This window comes from Carassius auratus, unplaced genomic scaffold (genome assembly GCF_003368295.1).
Source record: "Carassius auratus strain Wakin unplaced genomic scaffold, ASM336829v1 scaf_tig00021493, whole genome shotgun sequence".
NCBI lineage: Eukaryota > Metazoa > Chordata > Actinopteri > Cypriniformes > Cyprinidae > Carassius > Carassius auratus.
Window position 1 is genome coordinate 106662 of NW_020525115.1, and position 20625 is coordinate 127286.

The window sequence follows — 20625 nt, forward strand, 5'->3', positions numbered from 1 at the left end:
TTTTCCATCTACTGATCTAATTCTGTTTGTGCTGCAGCACAGAAGACTCAGGAATTTCCGTATTTTCCATGTGGAAAAGCCGACTCATGAAAGTCAATACTCAAGTGGAATACAACTCATTACGTTGGGCTTACTTTATACAAACCATTTGGCTCTCTTTAAACGGACAAACTGGACAGAACTGACTGGCCATAATGTCATGTTTTCTGTGTGTCCATTGGTGCCCCACTCACTGGCTGTAGCAAATGCACAGTGTCCAGTATTTTCATTTCAAAATGAGCTTAAAGGTACACTCGAAATTTACAACGTCTGTAAACTATACTCAAAGGGCGATGTTTCCTAAGATCTTTGGCACATTTATGTTCTTTGCAGAACCAAACTAATGACAGAGCCAAGTGGCTGCACTGGTTATGTTATGAATTTAGCAGTTAATCTCCATCACAATCAATTATGAAATGTCCTTTTCAAACTAGTTCTGATTAAGGCTTTTATTTCAGAAGAATTCCAGATATGCCTTTTTGAACTGTTCAAGATAATGCCAACCTTTTTTCAATCACGTTTGGATTAGCAGAATTCAAACACAATCCAGTTCTATGTATTGATGTATTCTTGGACATCATCACACGTGGGCATTTGTACAGCAGTAAGAAGCAAAAGCCCAGTGAAATCCATAAATAATTTGGGTGACAAGGGGGCTTAATTACGGGACTAAGGCTGGACACCAAATTTAACAGAGGAGAGAAATGATCCCTTCACGTACAGATGATTTTATTGCCACTTTGAACACAAACCCATTGACTCACAGGTCATTTGACACAGGTCTCTATAGGAAAAAATGGTCACATAACTCAATGTTTTGTCAAGCTCTCTTCTTCCTCAGCAGTGAACTTTTCCTCAGGGAATGACCACATATTTGTCTTTAAAACACTTGAGATGTCATTCCTGCTTTTATATGAATGCAAAATTTGCATTAATTGAAAAATTATAATTAGTCATAATTAGTCATCCTGTTTGTTTTACCTATCACTGCTCTTGAAGAATAACTGTTAGAAATATGTATTTAGAAAACCCATCTGTTCTAATCCTAAGCGATATACTGTATGAAAATAATCACTTTAATAGAGCTTGAAGTTCAAATACACATGTGTCATACATTATGCAGAAATCTCTTTTTATTCTGTATGCAAAAATTCAGTGGAAATAACCAGACCTATTTTTTCGGTTGAGAGGGTTTTTTCCACATAGATTCCTGTAACCATTTCCAAAAGCCCATGTGCTGAGAACTCAGATGTGAACTTGCATCAGCCTTCACAAGTGTCCCTTTGGGCTGACCATCAACAGTTCCTCCACAACAGTTGTTCAGTACCTCTGCTTTAGGCAAATGGGTCAACACTCACGTTGGGAAAGCAAGAAAATAAACATGATTTATTTCCTTAAACTGATTCAACAATAGTGAAGCCACGCTGAGGAGTTCCTCCATGCTGCTGGAGGAATACTGCTATTTTATAGCTTCTGTGCGGTCCATCCATCCATCCAAATGTCCATCCATCCATTCATCATCTATTGATTGATCAATCATCTGTCTGTCTCTCTAAGTATCTGTCTGTCTATCTAGCTATCTATCCATCCATCCCTGTCTGTCTGTCTGCCAAGCTAGTTTGTTTTACGAGAAACTATAAGTACATAAAATAAAATAAAACTGTCTTTGTCTGCCCTCTAGTGGGAAAGTTTAGTGATGTTTTGTGAAGGACATTTGAAAACCAAAATACATTTTATTTTCATTTGTCATAATTCAAACATTAACTTACAGATCAGCTATTTAACTCTGCTAGCAGAGTTGCGTTTCTCTCTCATAATGCACAGCTTGATAGACATTATATCCAGTAAGTCAAATAGAACTATTTCAGAACCACCAAACACAGTTGTCAAATGCAACAGAGGAACAATTAAATGTTATAAATTTAATCAGACAGTATACAGTTGATTCTTGCTTAGTATATTCTCAGCAGATAAAAAATAAAAGAAAAAAGATATTCCAGCAAATATTTTATCAACTTTTAAAATAGTGTATAGTTAAATATCACTTCTGCAAAATCATGCTCACCTCTATTCTTTACATACACTGTCCATACTTACAGCTTTGTTCGATATCTTCTCGAAACCTTAATAATTAGAACCACATTGATTAAACCATAATAAAATGTCTGAACTTACTTTATCTTCCATGTTCACTTTTCACTTAAAACCATCTTCACATTCACTTTTCACTTACATATTTTATCTAAATAGCCTTCATTGATGGATCAATCAAAAACACATTCAAAGAACACCAGGATCTACATGATGTTCATAAATTTAATAAAATAAAATAAAAATGAAGGAAGACAGAAATGACAGATTACATTGTTTCTGACTTTGCAGCAACTTGATCTGTGACGGCCCGGTTTTCACTCATCTGCCCTGCGGTGGATTCATCAGCATGAGACTGGCTCATAATGGATTTCTTCTTGGTGGACTGGTTGGTGATAGACTGACTTGTGGTTGAGTGGGAAGCAACAGACTGTGACGTGATGGATTTTGTGGTCTTGGCCTGCTTGAATGCGGTGTGAATAGTCTTCTTCCTCTTGACGTGGAGGATCTCCGTCGCATCAGGATTGACTCCTGGCTGCTGGAACTCCTTTGTGGTGTCCGTCTGCTCTGTAGTGGATTGCTGTTGCTCCTGGAACGCCTGCTGTCTCTGGAGCATCTGAGACAGAAGAAATACATTATGAAGGAGAGGAAATAGAGGCAATTTGGTAATGTGGTTAAAATTTCAAATGTACGATGACTTGAAGGCCATAGCCAGCTTAATATGCCTTCTTTGTTTTAGGCAATTTCTAAAGCAGCACGATATGTATCCAAAAGGAAAAGGCAATCCCATAATGCACTATAACGATCTCAGTGAAAAAATCAAAGATGATGAATGAGGTAAAAGAACTCACATTTAAAAATAAACTTTTGAAGTTGGTATGAAACTATTTTCTAATAGAATGTTATAGACGGATATTAGTATTAACTAAAACTATGAAAAACCATTGATGTTAACTGAAATAAAATATAAATATTAAATGATAAGCAAAATTCTGTCTTGGCAACTAACTGAAACTAAGTTTAAGGTGAAGCAGTAGAATTATCTGGAAATTAATAAAAACAAAAAATTAACTAAAACAAAAATGTAAATAAAAATTCATTAATTTATAGATTATTTATAAATGAATTAATAAATTGTTTTTTTTAAGTAATAAAAATTTCAAACACATGCAAAAACATTTTACTAAAATTAAAATTAAAACTGAAAATATAAAAATGAATTCAAAATATATAAAAACTATAGATTTTGTATGCTTATTAGTGAATTGTGCTGTTAGCTCAGCAACATGCCAACACCAGACTCTATAGAAATCAGCTGTGGATCGCACCACTGGTGCTGTTTGTGTAGCTCGTGGAGTTGCTGGCTAAACAGAGTGTTCCAAATCACTTACTTATGAGGTTCCAACTGCAGTTAGGATACTAAACAAGGCAGCTTACTAGGTATATTAGATTTAGATATATTCAGATAACGTATAATATTGTTACTGCGTGTAGAGTTGTCTCACCATTAGCTGTTGATACTTGGCTGATAGCCTCATCAGTGGTTACTCCTTCAGCAAGGCCCAGTTCTGCTGCACGGCGGGCCATTTCTGCCTTATGAGAGCCCGGTGGGGTCCAGCCCACACCTTTAATCCAGTTCAGATCTGATTTGTATTTCACCTGCAACCACAGAGTAAGGCCCATTAAACCTGGCTACATGATGACGACTATAAAAACAATTCCTGTGTCAAAGTAGTTATTTATTGTCACTGCAATAACATATTTTCAAATGGCTGAGAATTTCTCCACTCATTTCGTCAGACACACTAGAATGGCATCAATACAGTTTGTCATAAATCATTGAATAATCCCAAAACCCAGTTCTCACATCACTCTGCAGCTGATAGGCTTGTTTAGCGTGTTTGACATTGAGCTGATTAGAATCACAGGTGTAGTCATGAAGATGCTGGCGATAGTTGAGGTTGCTGAGCTGAGCCTGGCTCTTCTTAGCATGCAGGAACTCAGGCTGGTCGCCATGGATCTTAAACTGAGAGCGTGTCTCCTGGGACTGCTTCTTGTACTCGTTGTTACTCTGGAGCTTCCCTACAGCCAGTGAGTGTCTGATCTTGGGGTCATCCTCAACGCTGAGGAGGCCCACCTGCTGGCCTTTCCCTTTGACATATGCCTCCTTGTAGTGGAACTGAGAAGGAATGGTACAACATATATTAAAATACAATTCCAAAGCTTGGTTTTACTTGAGAAAATAGCTCACAGTTTTTGATTCTGACTTACATCACTGGCGATTTCTCTGGAGGCCTTGGCTGTCTGGAAGGGAATGGCATCTAACCTGAGGTCGTAACCTGCAGACTTTACCTGCTCACCTGATTTTTTGTAAACTTTCTGCAAAATGAAAGAGAAAAAGGAACAAAGACGATGTTAAAGTATGTACATTACCAGTAAAGTAAAGCCTTCTGAAACTGTCATCAAAAAATATATTATATTTTAATATAGTAAGTTAGTATATATATATATATATTTTATTTTTATTGCTACCTTTAACATTGAAGCCTTTATGAAAAAACTTTTATAACAAATGATAAATCCCTTGTTGTGTTGGCTTTAAAAGCATCTGCCAAATGAATAAATGTAAATTTAAATCTTAAAGATTCCAAACTTAACATAACAACAGAAATACCTCTTATAAGAATACCAATCAACAGCAGGCTTACATCGCTTATTTGCTGAGCGTTGATCTTTGCTCTGATGAAATCAGGATGATCAAAGGGTAATGTGCATTTGTGCATAGAGTCAGAGTCTCCAGACTTATACATCCTCTGAAACAGGATAAAAGTTTTGTTATTCACTTGACCCAGAACAACCACTGTAAACACACACTGATGGAAGAATGCTGAGTGAAGTTTACCTCACTACATTGCATGTAGCTGTTCTTTGCGTGAATGATATCAGGTGAATCAGCAACTTGAGTGAACTTCAGACTGTCAGGATGTTGACGATACTTCTTCTACAGAAGGTAACGGTGAAGAAAAGCATGTATTATTATCCATGATTTTATGCGGTATGATTTTATTACAGTATGCTAGCAAAATGATGACTATAAACATGAAACCCCACATTTTATTTCATTGTTTACTTCACAAATACAAATGAAAGAGGGCATTTAAAAGGAAAAAAAAAGTTATCCACTGGTTATCCATTAGTCAGAGTGTGAAAAGTGGACATTCCATACCAGAATGGATTCAGATCTAAAATAACTAAATAGAAAAGCCTAACTGATGTCAGTATAAAAATAAAGTTGGTTGATTTAGGTTGTATAGGCATTTTTAAATATTGGAATAATGTGCAATGATAAATAATTCACAATAAGACCACGAGCTTGCATTAATCAGACTCAATTTTCAATTCATGTTAAATTTTAATGCAACTTACATCACTAATGAGCGCTCCAGCTTTCTTTGCAGACTCCATCTGGGGTGCACCTACTGAGTCCCAGGCCACTCCCTTCATGAAGTTCAGATCTGATTTGTATACATTCTTTGAAAGACAAAGAAGACAAGATTATAGTCTTTATGTTATGATGCTTTGCCGTGTCAATTTTCTAGGATCTTACTCTTTCTCACCTGGCTCTGCAGGCCATATGCCTTTTTGGCCCACTGCACCTTTATATCATCAGGTAGGACTGTGTAAGAGTGTATGTGAGTCTTGTAATCCTGGTCACTGGCTAAGGCCTGGGCTTTCTTGGCATGAACCAGGTTCATCATGTCTAGAGGCATCTGGTACTGGCCACTAAAAGATGCAGCATCTTTGCGATAATGCTGGTCGCTCTGCAGACGACCCATCTCTAAGCAGTGCGTTAGATGCGAGTCGTCCTGAACACTGCGAGCTCCGATATGCTTGCCCTTCTCCAATACATGGCTATGCTTGTACTGGACCTACCAAGGTAATAGAGGTGAATATGTGAACTGGATATTTGCGCACATGCAGGAACTGTTGGTCTCCATAAAAACATAGCGGTATGATTGCTTATGTATATTAGTGCATGAGTTTTTCAGAGCTCTATTTGACCATATATGTTTATGTGTATAAATTTAGAGAGGTTATTCTTACATCACTAGCAATGCTGGTGGAGGCTTTGGCAGCCTGGAAGGGGATATCCTTCATGGTGAGTTTATAACCCAGGGCTCTGAGGGCATGCCATGACTCCTTGTATTTAACCTGAAACAAAACAGAAAATGTTCAAACTTTCTTTCTAACATCTTGCATGCTGGTTCATTTAAATAACTTCTTCTTTAGAATATCTTTGAAATTAGCTATCAACTCCAGTTTAAAATAGGGGATTTTTTATGATGTAGCAATATCCATATACATGAAAATAGACTTGGAAGGCTCATCTTACATCACTGAAGTTAGCAGCATTAATCTTGGCCTGGGTGATTTCAGGTCTCTCTGCAGTCATGGTGTAGTTGTGCCTGAAGTTCTCTCCCTTTTCTTTGTACAAGCGCTAAATATCATCAGACCACAAAATATTATAATCCCTTTTTTGCTAGAAATGAAAAAACACAGAAACAATATATGCCCTCTTACCTCATTAGTGATCTTGTTACTGCTTTTAGCATGCACAATATCCTGAGAATCCGTGATAGATGTGTGTTTAAATGAATAGGGCTGCTGGCGATAGTTTTTCTGTTTAGACAAAATAAATATATAATAAATATATACATGTATTACAAATTTGAAATATATAATAACATTACAAATGTCTGGAGTCTGTAATATATTTGAAGCTTTTGAAAAAAAAGGTTTTTATGCTCACCAAGGCTGCATTTATTTAATCAAAAATACTAAAACTGGAATATTGTGAAATATTATTGCAATTTAAAAAAGCCATTTTCTATTTTAGTATTTTGAAATGCAATTTATTGATGTGTTGACAATAATTCTTAAGTGTCACATGATCCTTCAGAAATAATTTGCTGTTGTTAAGAAACATTTCTTATTATTATCACGGTTACTTTTTGTTATTTTTGTGAAAACTGTTACATATTTGCTTCCAGTATTCTTGGACTAACTGCAAGCTCAAAAGAACAGCATCAATTCGAAACAGAATTGTTTTTTTTGTAACAATGCAAAAGTCTTTACTGTCAACCTTTGATCAGTTTAACATGTCCTTGCTTAATTTATTTTTCAAAAAAAAAAAAAAAAAAAAAAAAAAAAAAACACATCCTGATCCCAAACTGCTGTTTCAATGTTCATACCTCACTAATTAGATCTGTGGCCCGTTTGGATCCCTCAATCTGTAGGGCACCAGTGGCAATCCAGGCTGCACCACGAAGGTAGTTCAGATCAGAGCGGTAGATTTTCTGTTGCATAAATAAAATGTTCAAGAGCATTCAACTTTCAAGAGGCATTACTGTGATTATTAGCAATACTAGTGCTGTATTAAATAAGCCATTACCTCACTCTGCAGTTTATATGCTCTCTTGGCAGCCTGCACTTTCAGGTCGTCAGGCAGTGTTGTATACTTGTGCAATGTAAGTCTGTAGTCCTGATCGCTGACCAGAGACTGAGCCTTCTTAGCGTGGAGCACCTCCAACATATCCATCGGTAGATGGAACTGAGAATGCACCTTAGAAGAGTCCTTTCTGTATTTGAGCTAAGGAAATAAAAGTTGACCAATCACTTGAACATGACCTCTCAAACTTATTTGTGGCACTTCACACAGCAACTCTAAATACTGTAGCCTTGCTCAGTGTGCTGGAATACTCACATCACTCTGTATATCTGTGGCATGCACAGAGTGAGCAATGTTTATGTCATCCTGTAGTCCCTTTAGCCCAATCATCTTCCCTTTTGTCTTCTCAAACTGTGCCTTGTATTTTTGCTGGAGGCAAGCATTTATACAGTTAGACTGACAGGTAACCAAAATAAACTGTAGTTCATCTATTGTTTACAAAATACTCACTCCACTGAGGATTTCTGTAGATGATTTGGCTGCTTGGAATGGAATAGCATCCAAGCGCAATTTGTAGCCACCATCTCTGATCTTTCTCCAGGACTTTTTGTAGCATGACTATATAGAAAATAATTCTACTTTTAGTAGAATGTTTAATGTGGAAATTTCACAATTCATTTTTGTGCATGTGTTAACCCTCTCAAGGCAGGCGTTGCAGATTTGCAACAGTAAAGTAACTAAAAACCTTATTACTCCAGATACATATTTTATGAATCTGGAGTACTAAAAACTTTACTATAGGTTACTAAATTTACTAAGTTACTAAAACTTAATTTGAGCCTGAGAGGGTTTTAAACAGTTTCTGAAACAGCAACGGCAGTGTGTGTAATGGATTTTCACCTCACTGAGGTTCATGGCATTGAGCTTTGCCTGCACATGCTCTGGAATATCTCCAACCAGTGTGTACTTGTGCATTTCGCTTTCTCCTTTCTCTCTGTATAATCTCTGTTAACATCAAAATATGAACATAACATGTTCAGAATCACAAACATATGTGCAGAAATTCCTCTGTCTTTTTACAATTGCCCTCCAGTTCACTGAACAGATTTATAGAAAGAATAATTAATATATGTTCAAAATGAAGACGTACGTCAAGAATCAGTTTGCTGCTGATTTTGGCCTGGACCATCTCTGGTGTATCCTCAATGCTGGTGAACTTAAGAGCACTCACATCCTGTCTGTATTTTTTCTGGAACATACACAACACATGACAAAGATTAATATCAACTGTCAATGCTGGGAGATGTAGAGTGTGTTTTGAATTTACTGAACTGTCTCTTCAGTGTACGGCCACCAAGGTCTATCATTTCAAGGACGACGTGGTTCAGTCATTTCATAATACCTTTAAACAGATGTTTAATTGAAATGCTAACCACAGGCATGTGTTCCTCTATTTTAGCAGAGTTGAATATCTATACTCAAAGTTAAGTGCATCTCATGGCTTCTATCCTAAAAGCAGCACTTTTTATATTTGTATAGGAATATGCTTTAGTAAATTAGTAAATTAAAAAAAACACATTATTTAGCAAAATACACTGTTAGCAAGAAATGTCCAATTTCTGAAGGCATGATAACCTAAAAATGTAAATTTGTTGAGATTTTTTTTTTATGTGGTTCTCAGCCATTTTGCTGAGACAAGGATTCTTAATAAGCTACACAATGTGCTGATGAACTTAAAATAGTTATTTCCTATTCCTACCCCTGCTAAATATAACCTATTATTTAAGCTATTTGTTATTCAAGCATTACATAACTGCTCTTGTTGTTGTTACATATGAATTTCATTTTCAGAGGGTCCTGCTGATGACCTAGAAATCTGGTGACTTCTCAAGTTACTTGATTTTATAACTTGACAGATGAAAACCTATGACATTAAGTGTGTATAGTTGGTCATGTTCATGAAAGGTCAATCTGTACCTCGCTGGCTAAATCTGTAGCTTTTCTGGCCTGCTGGACATCAAGGGAGCCGGTGGTCTCCCATCCCACCCCTTTCATCCAATTTAGGTCAGAGCGATACTTTTTCTGTGAAGTAAACAAAGTTTCATTATAATTCCAAACAAAATGCGTGCTTGTGCCTGTTTTGGCTCAACAAGCCATTAAATTGAATGCTTACATCACTCTGTTGGCCGTAGGCTTTCTTAGCCCATTCCAACTTCATATCAGTTGGCAAGAGTGTGTACTTGTGTAAGAAAGTTTTGTAGTTTTTTTCAGTGGCCAGTTCCTGGGCTTTCTTGGCATGGGTGAGGGTCAGCATATCAAGTGAGGTACTGTATTTGGTCTTGGCGTCCTCATACTCTTTCTTGTAGTTGAGGTCACTCTGGAGTTTGGTGGCCTTGGCTGAATGGGCCATCTGAGAATCATCTGACACAGTTTTCACGCCAATCATCTTCCCTTTTGTCATCTCATATTCTTGCTTGTACTTCACCTACATATATGGAATACCAGCAATGTTACATTCAATTATTAGTCACAATACCTGAGCTTACAGTGTCTACTTGAGTACCAAGTGAGTCATGTGCATCAGTAGGGTGCACTCTTTGTCACTCACATCACTGGCAAGATCTCTTGTTGTTTTGGCGGCAAGAATTGAAAGTGAGTCCAAGCCTAGTTCAAAACCTTTCTCCCTCTGCTCCTCCCATCTACTCTTATATGCTTTCTGAAAATCAATTTGAAGGTGTTGATTAAAACCAGGCTGTGGGTTGTTAGTTCAAGTGTAGGTTATTATTGCAACATAAGTAACAGATTCAAGTGATTCAGTTCATACCTCACTGAGAAGCTCTGCATTGGCTTTGGATTGCTTGAAGAGAGGCTCATCTTTGCTTATAGTGTACTGGTGCATTGTCTGTTCAGTGTCCGCTTTGTATGCCAGCTGAGGATGAGAAAAAATACTGAAAGAGTTGTTACCTGTAGCTGAAGAACCGCATCTCAATATTATTAACTCATCGTTATCTTTAGGTCACGTCCCAAAACTATTCAAGCTGGCGGTTATTAAGCCTCTTATTAAGAAACCAAAACTAGATCCTAGTGAACTGGCAAATTATAGGCCTATTTAAAATCTTTCATTTATGTCAAAATTTTTAGAAAAAGTTGTGTCTGCTCAATTGATCACTTTCCTGCACAAAAATGATCTGTATGAAGAATTTCAGTCAGGTTTCAGGCCCCACCATAGCACAGAAACTGCACTTGTTAAAATTACAAAGGACCTGCTTCTTGCATCAGATGATGGCTGCATCTCATTTCTAGTTTTACTTGATCTTAGTGCTGCGTTCGACACCATAGATCATGACATACTCATAGATTAATTACAAAACTATACAGGTATTCAAGGGCAGGCTCTAAGATGGTTTAGATCCTACCTGTCCGATCGCTACCATTTTGTTTACTTAAATGGGGAGTCATCTCATTTATCATCAGTAAAATATGGAGTGCCACAAGGATCCGTCCTAGGTCCCCTTCTATTTTCAATATACATGTTATGCTGATGATACTCAGATATATACTGTATCTCAACGAGACCAGATGAAACCTCCCAAACTCTGGAATAGCCTTCCTGACAATGTTCGGGGTTCAGACACACTCTCTCTGTTTAAATCTAGATTAAAAACGCATCTCTTTCACCAAGCATTTGAAGAATGTATCTTAAATTGTGAGTTAAGTTGTATCTGATCAAATGTGCATTCTTATTCTTTAGCTTGGGTTAAACTAATTAATTTTACTTTGTTGGAACAGCAGCTATGCTAATGATGTCTCTATTTGGGATTTACATCCCGTGGTAACTAGGATTTACACAAGCCCCAGTCTGGATCCAGAACACCTGAGAAGAGATGATGCTAACCCTCAGAGGACCACAGATGATGCTAACCCTGAATCAACAACAGAACTAACAAATATTGCTACACGTGTGACTGCATCATATAATAATTATTAATTATTAATAATATTAATAATGTTCATCAACTGGCTGACTACGACTTGTATAAATTTTTCTACAAATCCTGTCATACGTACAGTACACAAACTGACAGTCACCACTTATAAGCTATTACTAAATATTGTAGAAACATCATTTTCTGTAAAGTTGCTTTGTAAAGATTTGTATTTTAAAAAGCGCTATACAAATACATTTTAATTGAATTGAATTGAAAAAGGCAGACCAGTCTAAGACAGGACTTCAGTTAAATGTCCAATGGGATGGATCATATCTTACCCCACTTTGCAGCTCCTGGCTCTTCTTAGCATGTACGATGGAAGGAGTGTCAGCCACTTGTGTGAATTTCACACTGTCTGCCTTCTGGCGATACTTTTTCTGTATAGAGGTGGAAAATGTGCAATTAGAGTAAACATGTAAAGTTTGCTAGCCAGCATTGTCTTCCTGTTGCAGACCAAAGAAATCTTGGTGGTAAAGCTAGTTAAGAAGCCTATGAAAATGCTGGTGAACAGATATGCGAGTCTAATCAGTAGGGAATAAACATATTTTGTAATGACCAACCTCACTGAATTGTTCTCCTGCTTTCTTGGCTTGTTCTACATCCAGGCAGCCATCAACCTCCCATCCGACTCCTTTCATCCAGTTCAAGTCTGATCGGTACTGATTCTAAAAGAGCCAAATCAAACAAAAATATAGAATGTTTAAAGGTATACTATTGGTATCATTCTACTCTGGTCTTGCAAATAGACATGCTTTCTTCCTCTTACATCACTCTGCAGTTGGTAGGCTTTCTTAGCTTGCTGCACTTTCATGTCGTCAGGCAGGACGGTATAATCGTGTAACTTTTTCCTGTAGTCCAAATCACTGGCCAGGGCCTGAGCCTTCTTAGCATGACTCAGATTCACCATGTCTAGAGATAGGTGGCACTTGGATTGAGTCTCCTTAGAATTCTTTTTATAAGCAACCTATGGCAAGAAATTTGATTTGTGTATTTTGTTCGGGCTTAATAGCATCTGAAGAATCTCAGATTATGCACTCATGTTAATGGGAAAAATACAATTAACCTGATTTGGGGTACTCAGGCTTACCTCACTGCTAAGCTTGGATGCCTGAAGGGAGTGCATTGTTTTTGAGTCACTTACATCCATTCCAATGGCTTTGTCTTTATTCTTTGTAAATGCTTCCTTATACTTGATCTGTAACCCCAAGAGATCAAATCAACCCAAGGAAGCAAATTTTAATGACGTTTACATTTAAACATTGAACGTTTGATTCTTACATCACTAGCCAGATCTTGAGAGGCTTTGGTAGCTTTGAGTGTCAGTGTGTCTAGGCCGATGTCACATCCTTTGGATTTGATCTTCTCCCAGTTCTCTTTGTATTTGATCTGTGAAAGTCCAGACAATTCTTAACAACAAAATCAACGCCTGTGAACTATATATATGGATGACAAACAATGTGGCTCTGGAATGTGTGAGTATAGGCTTACATCACTGGCGAGTTCTGTATTGGCTTTGGCCTTTTTAAGTTCTGGTGTATCTTGAGATAATGTGTACTGCATCTTTGTCTTCTCATAGTTGGCTTTGTAGTTCAGCTTGAATGAGAGATTATATGTGATGAGTTAAATGAAATAAGATAAGTTATGTTAAATTCACTTGAACTCTTAATGACAAGGATAATTTATGCTTACATTGCTGAGCTGATGGGCATTGATTCTGGCTTGCACAATTTCAGGGGTGTCTGTAACCTGTCTGAATTTCAGCTTGTCGATATGCTGTCTGTAGTTTTTCTGTGTGGGGAAAAAGGACATCCATTTACAGTACAGTAGATTAGCTTGCATGTTTACAAAATTAAGCTAATTTGTAAGGCTAAAGCAGCACCATTCAAGCAAATCAGCATGGAATAATAGCTGAAAGACAAGTTCTAAGCAGAATAGCCAATACATGAAGTTTAGGTTTATAGTCACAATAAGAATGATAGATTTACATCTTTGAGCGGCTCCAGTTTCTTCTGTGACTGATAGGATGGAGTGATGGTGGCTGGATAGTTGTACTCACTCTGCACATGCTTCTCCTGCTCATATTCTGATTTGTAGGCAATCTGAAATCAGATGGTATTGCAGAATATGTAAACAATACGAATTATGCCTAAAATAAAAAATGTAAAAAAAAAAAAAAATTCAAAAAAAAAAAAAAAAAAAATATATATATATATATATATATAAAAACATACGTTGGGGACATGTTTTTGAAAGAAGTCTCTTAAACTCACCAAGGCTGCATTTATTTGATGAAAATAGAGTAAAATTGTGAATTACAATTTAATATAGCCATTTTCTATTCTTATATATTTTTGAGATGCATTTTGTTCCTGTGATGGCAGAGCTGATTTTCAGCAGTATTACTCCAGTATTTAGTGTCACATGATCATTCACAAATAATTATTATATGCTGGTACTCAAGTAACATTTCTTTTTAAGAACAATGTTTAAATATTAATATTTTCCATTAGTAATTTCATGGAAAACATGATATTTATATATTTTTTCAGAACTATTTTGATGGATAGATATTTTTAGGAAAATACTACTTTTTTTTTTTTTTTTTATGTATCTAAAAATCTTTGTCTATATTTCAAAATTTTACAAATGTTAATTCTATTATGGATTCTACAAACTTAATGCAATAAAACATGAAAAAATATATATGTACCGGTATAAGGTAATATGTTCAGAAAATGGCTTTTGTCTTACATCACTGGCAAGCTTTCTGACATTCATGGCATGCATGGTCTTCTTGTCGATGCCACCATCCTCATAGTGCCCCTTCATTTGATTGGTGTAATTCTCCTTGTATTTATTCTGCAATAACAAGAGTAAATGGGCTTGATTATGACTGCACACAAGTGCCCAGCACAACAACACCTTAAATATAGTGTATGCTGTCATTCTTTGTATATAGCAGTCATATCACTGATGGGGCACTCACATCACTGGTATACTTGGCAATCTTTGACACATTCTTGAACTGTGGCGTCTCACAGTAGTTCATGCTGTGGCCTTTGGTGGTTTCATGGTCCTTCTTGTATTCAACCTGTATAACAGGAGGATGTCTGTGTCACATAAGCAATGATGTTATGGAATTTTGAGTCACACAAGTTCACTTGTGGTGAACTTTATGCTCAGCATACAGAAATCCATGTGCCCTTTTGACATTTGGTTGTAAATCAGGGTAGTATGAGGATGCAGTGTTGTTTATAGCATCATCAGGTATACGCTGTGGCATGTAGATCTACTAGACAAGTGAGAGGGTGAAAATAGAATGACAGTGTGGCCTCTGGGCTTATGTGTAGTCTTTGTTTATATCTGTGGGTGGCTGGGATGTGGAAAAAGCAGGTGTGGAGACGTTATGTCTGACTGAGCCGATGACAGATGAGTTTCCTTATCCTCTCTTTCTCTTTTTGCACTTGTGCATCCCAAAATGCACTCAGGAAGTCATATTACAAATCTTCAGCTAACTAATCAATGTCATTTCTAAATTTGTTTAATGGGCAAAAGTAAATAAAAGTCTCTTAAAATTAAAATACCCTTCTTTAATCCTGCAAAGATGAGCCTCTCTTCTGTACCTGATGTAGGCAATGGACCAATGGCATAAATCACTCACCCCGCTCACAAGCTTGTTGATTTTGCTTGCACAGTTTAGAGACAAGTTGTCGTCAGTGTTTAGAGTGTTATATGCTGAAGATCCCTTCATCTTGTTGAAATCCTTCTTATATTTCAGCTGCAGGTTAAACACGGAGAGAGGGGAATGAGAAAAAGGTGTTCAAACACAAGAATACCAGAAAGAGCTCAATCTACTGTAAAATATGTCTGATCTGTCAGGATGAATTCCTGTGACATGAGAGAACATACACAATCAGTCATTTAGACAGTCAGTGTGTCTAAATATGTCCTTTTGATGCCCCTAGAGTGACAACATTGGATTGTTGGTGGGAGCCATGGGAGAAATTTGACAAATTTCACTTAGTGATGATGGGCCAAGGTGAGAAAACATTAACTGGGATCAGTGTTATTTTGGTATTATTAATATTTAGAATTTGCTTGTATTTTTTATTTTTTCATTTCTTATTAAATTAAAATTACAATTTAAAACAAAATTACTCAAAATTTATATTATATATTTCCAGTTAGTAATTTTAGTGCTTTAACTTAAACTTATTTCAGTTAATTACTAATATATATATATATATATATATATATATATATATATATATATATATATATATATATATATATATATATAATTATTTTTATTTAAGCTTTTTTATTTCACTTAATGGTAATAATTTTCATTTTATTTAACCTTTACTTTGGCTACAGGCCACATTTTTTTCTGCTTTCATGTTCATTTTAGTTAAAGGTGTTGTGTTTTCGTCATTTTTATTAGCTGTTGTTGTCTATAAATGTCTATATAGTTTATATTAATTATTATTTCAGTTTTAGTTATTTTAGTACATCAAGTTTAACAAAATAAAAACAAAAATGTATGGTCTTCTTTTAAGTTTTAGTTTACTATAACCCTGAACCCTGACTTGGACGGAACTGGTGTATTTCCGAATGTGAAAAGTGGAACATCTAAAATGACAGACCACTTCAGCAGTGATGATGCAGTGATACTCACATCACTGGCCATGTCATGGGCTTTCTTGGCCATCTGGTATCCAGGGGTAATCATAGCGGGGAAGCTGCCCTTGCCCTTTTGCTGTTCATATTCCTCAGTATAGGCATGCTAAAGGAATTAGAGACATTCAGTATAACCATGTGCGAGGATGTAACCACATAGGATGTAAAGCAAAGGCACTGTATGCACAAAAGAACACTGTGTCACCTGACTGAAGTGTTCTGCATTCTCTTTGGCCAATGCAAACTCTGCAGAACTGGCGTCAGTGCTGGCCGTGCCCTTAATCTCTTGCTCATATTTCTGTTGATATTTCACCTGCACAAAACAAAACCAGCTTACAACTGGCATGCACATGCAGATGACATCCACTTGTAATTTACACATTTGGACACTTACTTTGCTGGCCATCTCGCCTGCTTTTTTGGCCACCTGGTATCCAGGAGTGAAGTGGGCAGGAAAACTGCCTTTGCCCCTCTGCTGTTCATATTCCTCATTGTAGACATACTGTTTTTATGGAAGGAGGTGCAAAACTAAGACATATGGACAATATTAAGCCACAAAGACATTTCTAAATTCTATTCACTTACATCACTGACAATCTTCCCTTGATGTTTAGCTAGAAGTACATCAGGAGCATCCGTCACAGTGGTGTACTTTGACATTCGTTCCTCGTGGCCTTTTTTATACTCCAACTGAATAAAAAAGAACAGAATAATTAACTTGAAAAGCATCTGGTAGGACAGAAAATTGACTTTTTGCAACTAAGACTTTACTTACATTGCTAGCCAGTGTATTGGCTTTCTTTGCCATTTCATATCCCGGCGTGATCATAGCTGGGAAACTACCCTTTCCTTTAGCCTGCTCATATTCTTCTGTGTATCTCACCTTTGAATACACATATAACATCACAGACAAGAAACACAATTTGTGCAATGACTAATCACATAAACAGGGGTAAGAGCAAGGCCACCAGATGACTCTGTGTGAACATATGTCCTGGAAAAGTCCTGGGTGGGAATTTGTAATTGCCTAAAATGTCCTGGTTTTGGCTTTTGGTCATGATTGGTTGATTATGTACAATGCATGCACATTACAACATTTGTCAACCTACTTTTCAGTCAATATCTTCAGCAGGGATGAAAACAATAGGAAAACAAAGCCCAAACCCAAATATTTAAGGCAATTTAGAAATCCCAGCCAGAACATGTCCAGGGACAAAGAGGATGTATGGTCACCCTACTCAATCGCTTCTATATTTATCTTCAGAGGCCGGTGTATGGAAATTGTTAAAAAATTAATCACAAAATCTTGAGGAAGTGTCACTCAACAGGACAAAGTAATACTGATAGGTTCAACTTTCACACTAAAGCTTGTGTAACTCATTATTAAAATGTTACTGTATGTTTTAAAATAATATAATAAAATGTTTTATTTACTCCTATATTATACAACTATACTATAATATAAAAAATACTTGTGGTCAACAGTTAGAAATATGACAAAGATTTTTCTACCACCACACTTTTATATGAGAGAATACTATATCAGAAAAAGTATAAAGATTCTAGGATTTTTAAAACCATGCATGCCATTTCAGTCAGAAAGGTCGCTCTGAAAAAAAATGTATCCTTACATCACTGGCCAGTGAGACTCCAGTCTTGGCATGTAACATCTCAGGAGTGTCGGCTACAGAGGTAAACTGCGTCACACGAGTTTCATGGCCTCGTTTATATTCCACCTGCAGCCCAAATTGCCACGTGAGGTAACTCTTTGTAACACATCATCATAATTTATCCATTTATTGGCATAGCAAAATAGCAAGAACCTCATTTTTCATTTGTTCATTGAGACTGAATCAGATAACTCACGTCACTAATGGTCTTCTGTGCCTGGGTCACACGAACAATTTCCTGGCTGCTAACGCTGCCCGAGTAAATTGATTGTTGGCCTACAAATTCAGTTTGGTAGCCTTGCTGCTTTTAGAAAGATTAAAAACAGTCACATGTTAATAAAATAGTCCACAGCTAAACTTAATGGATTTTTGGTACTATTTCCTTTGGCTCCTCACCTGACTGACAAGCTGGCTGGCCTTACGAGCTTGCTCGAGTTCCTTTGATCTCATGTCATAGTGGAAAGTAGACATGAAACGCTCCCCTTCTTCTCTATATCTATTCTAAAAACCACAGAGATATAAGAAGAGAAATGATAGTGAGCTTCCTATTAGCACAATAGTAAATTACAATTTGATTCCTGATGTATGAAGAATGATGGAATATCACAAACTATTAAAGGTCACATTCAAAGACATGCAACATCAGTGATGCTATTGAGTGCTATTTTTACACACCGTCTTTATGTAATTTTTCAGGGAAGAAATAAAATTATACACGTGAAATGCACATATGGCGGTCTGCCTTCTGTCAGTCTGCATTAAGTACACTCTAGAGACCACTGACAGACAGGGGCAGGTGGGGGTCCCACTGAGAGAGATTCAGAGAAAGGGAGGGAGCGAAAGGAAGCAAGAAAAGAGAGGTGGCCCGTGTGGTATAAATTTAAACAGCAAATACATAAAGAAGGCCAGAGAAGTATCATGTCACACCACAGAAATAACTGGAGAGATGCAGTTCTCATTCCAAACCTGTAGAGTCACCAGGGCCTTTGAGCTCTCCTAAAAACAGACCTTTAACCCAGCTCATATAGGGAGTATTACAAGCAAAACGACCTATATTCAATTCTTTAAATACTTTTGCTTGTAAAACAGTTATCAATAAAACAGTAAAAACACTGACAGCAGTTCAGCAGCAGGATGAAACACTAAAAACTATAAAAAGTGTTCTTGAATCTGGAAGATTAAAAAAAAAAAATTATATAAGTTATTTAAAAATATTTTACTTTCCGCATACCTGTGTTTGAAAGCAGTTCAAGACCTCAAAATAGAATATTTTTGAATCTCCATGAGTAAACTAACAAAATAACTTCAACTTAGTAAACTGACAAGATATATTAAACTCAGATGTTAATATATATTTTATTTATATAATAGGGTAAGAAGCCATGTACAGTCAACTGGTCAGAACTTCACACTTGTAAAAACTCTCAAATAATGTTACATAAAACCAAAATATGACTTGAATTTTGATCAAATTATGTTTTTATAGCCTCCACTATTAAAAATGGTGTACTAAGTTTAATTACTATAGTACTTTGCCAGATGTACAGTAAGTTTGGTTGTATTTTGTGGTGTCTGTGACATAAACAAAACCTCACCTCACTGACTGCCTCAGATTGCTTCTTGGCATTGATGTTGACAGGGGTCTCATAAACACTTGTGAATGTGTTGTTCTTTGGATTATGCCTATGAGATATAAGAGATATAATTAATAATAATATTTAACACATTTAATGACCAAACTATGTAGTGAATACAAATTATGCCTTTAGTCATGAAGCAATGGAAAATAATGCTGAATTATTAACTCTTACTAAAATTTTTTTTTAATATTTAAGCATAAAATCACTCAAAAACTTACACTTGGCAGTACGGCCTTTTCTGATGGCTAACAAAATTATTGGCCGTCAGTACCATTTTACAGACCTCACAGTGAAAACATGCTTTGTGCCAATTCTGAAAGAGAAAAAGAGACACATGCAGAGTGGGAGAAAATGAACATGCGTATCTTAAAAATGACTGAATCCAATTCCTTCTCCTGAAATCTGACCATCTTAATTGGTCTTGCTTACATCATAGAAAGTGTATGACTTTCTATGGACTATAATTTTAAGTTGTAAGATTTTTGACACAAGTCATAAAGACTTACCTGACCAATAAGATTGACCTTCTCCGCTGGGTACAACACAAACCCACACCTGGCACACTTTTGAACATTCATATTTGTATCAAATTAAAATGGCAACTCCAGAGAGAAATAAAACAACTTGTACAAATAGTCAGTACAGGAAAGTAAGGCGTCCCAGACAGTCTCTTGTTCCCAATTGTGTCTCAGTCTCTGTCCTGTGTTAAACTTAGATCTGCTCTTTAACTGAGACCCTGTCTAATACATGTCGGTGGGTGCAGAGTTCCTCCCTCTTTAGCTGTTGGTGGTCAGCTGACTGGTTCACCAACTGTCAGTTACTTGAAAAGGGAGAGAGATGACACTGAATTGTGATTACAGTGTTGTTCACTTTGAGTACATTAGTCAGAGCCTTTAGACGTGCTCTAAATAGGTGAGTGAAGTCACGGCTAGATGGTTGCATGCGTTGAAATGCCTTACTTTCTTATTTGCTGTCATGACTTTCCGTCATTTTCTCAATTAAGATGTTATTGTTCATGCTGTTATATACTACATAACCTTTAGATATTATGATTAAGTCATTATCAA

The 20625-nt window shown here is 36.5% G+C and overlaps 1 protein-coding gene across 1 annotated transcript; it reads right to left on the bottom strand.

Moving 5' to 3' along the window:
- Positions 1–1752: 1752 nt before the first annotated feature.
- On the bottom strand, positions 1753–20286 carry LOC113076927 (nebulin-related-anchoring protein-like). The gene is given in 44 exon segments (XM_026249543.1): positions 1753–2746; positions 3636–3656; positions 3658–3789; positions 3998–4309; positions 4402–4509; positions 4839–4943; positions 5033–5131; positions 5557–5661; positions 5748–6059; positions 6235–6342; positions 6524–6628; positions 6712–6810; positions 7383–7487; positions 7583–7780; positions 7895–8008; positions 8090–8197; positions 8480–8584; positions 8730–8828; positions 9557–9661; positions 9753–10064; positions 10188–10295; positions 10404–10508; positions 11847–11945; positions 12129–12233; positions 12335–12532; positions 12656–12763; positions 12847–12954; positions 13057–13161; positions 13258–13356; positions 13554–13667; positions 14320–14427; positions 14555–14659; positions 15230–15346; positions 16247–16354; positions 16454–16561; positions 16643–16750; positions 16834–16938; positions 17024–17131; positions 17880–17984; positions 18115–18222; positions 18315–18419; positions 19514–19601; positions 19777–19871; positions 20065–20286. Coding segments are annotated over 44 exon segments (5589 nt in total). The 5' UTR covers positions 20137–20286; the 3' UTR covers positions 1753–2398.
- Positions 20287–20625: the final 339 nt, after the last annotated feature.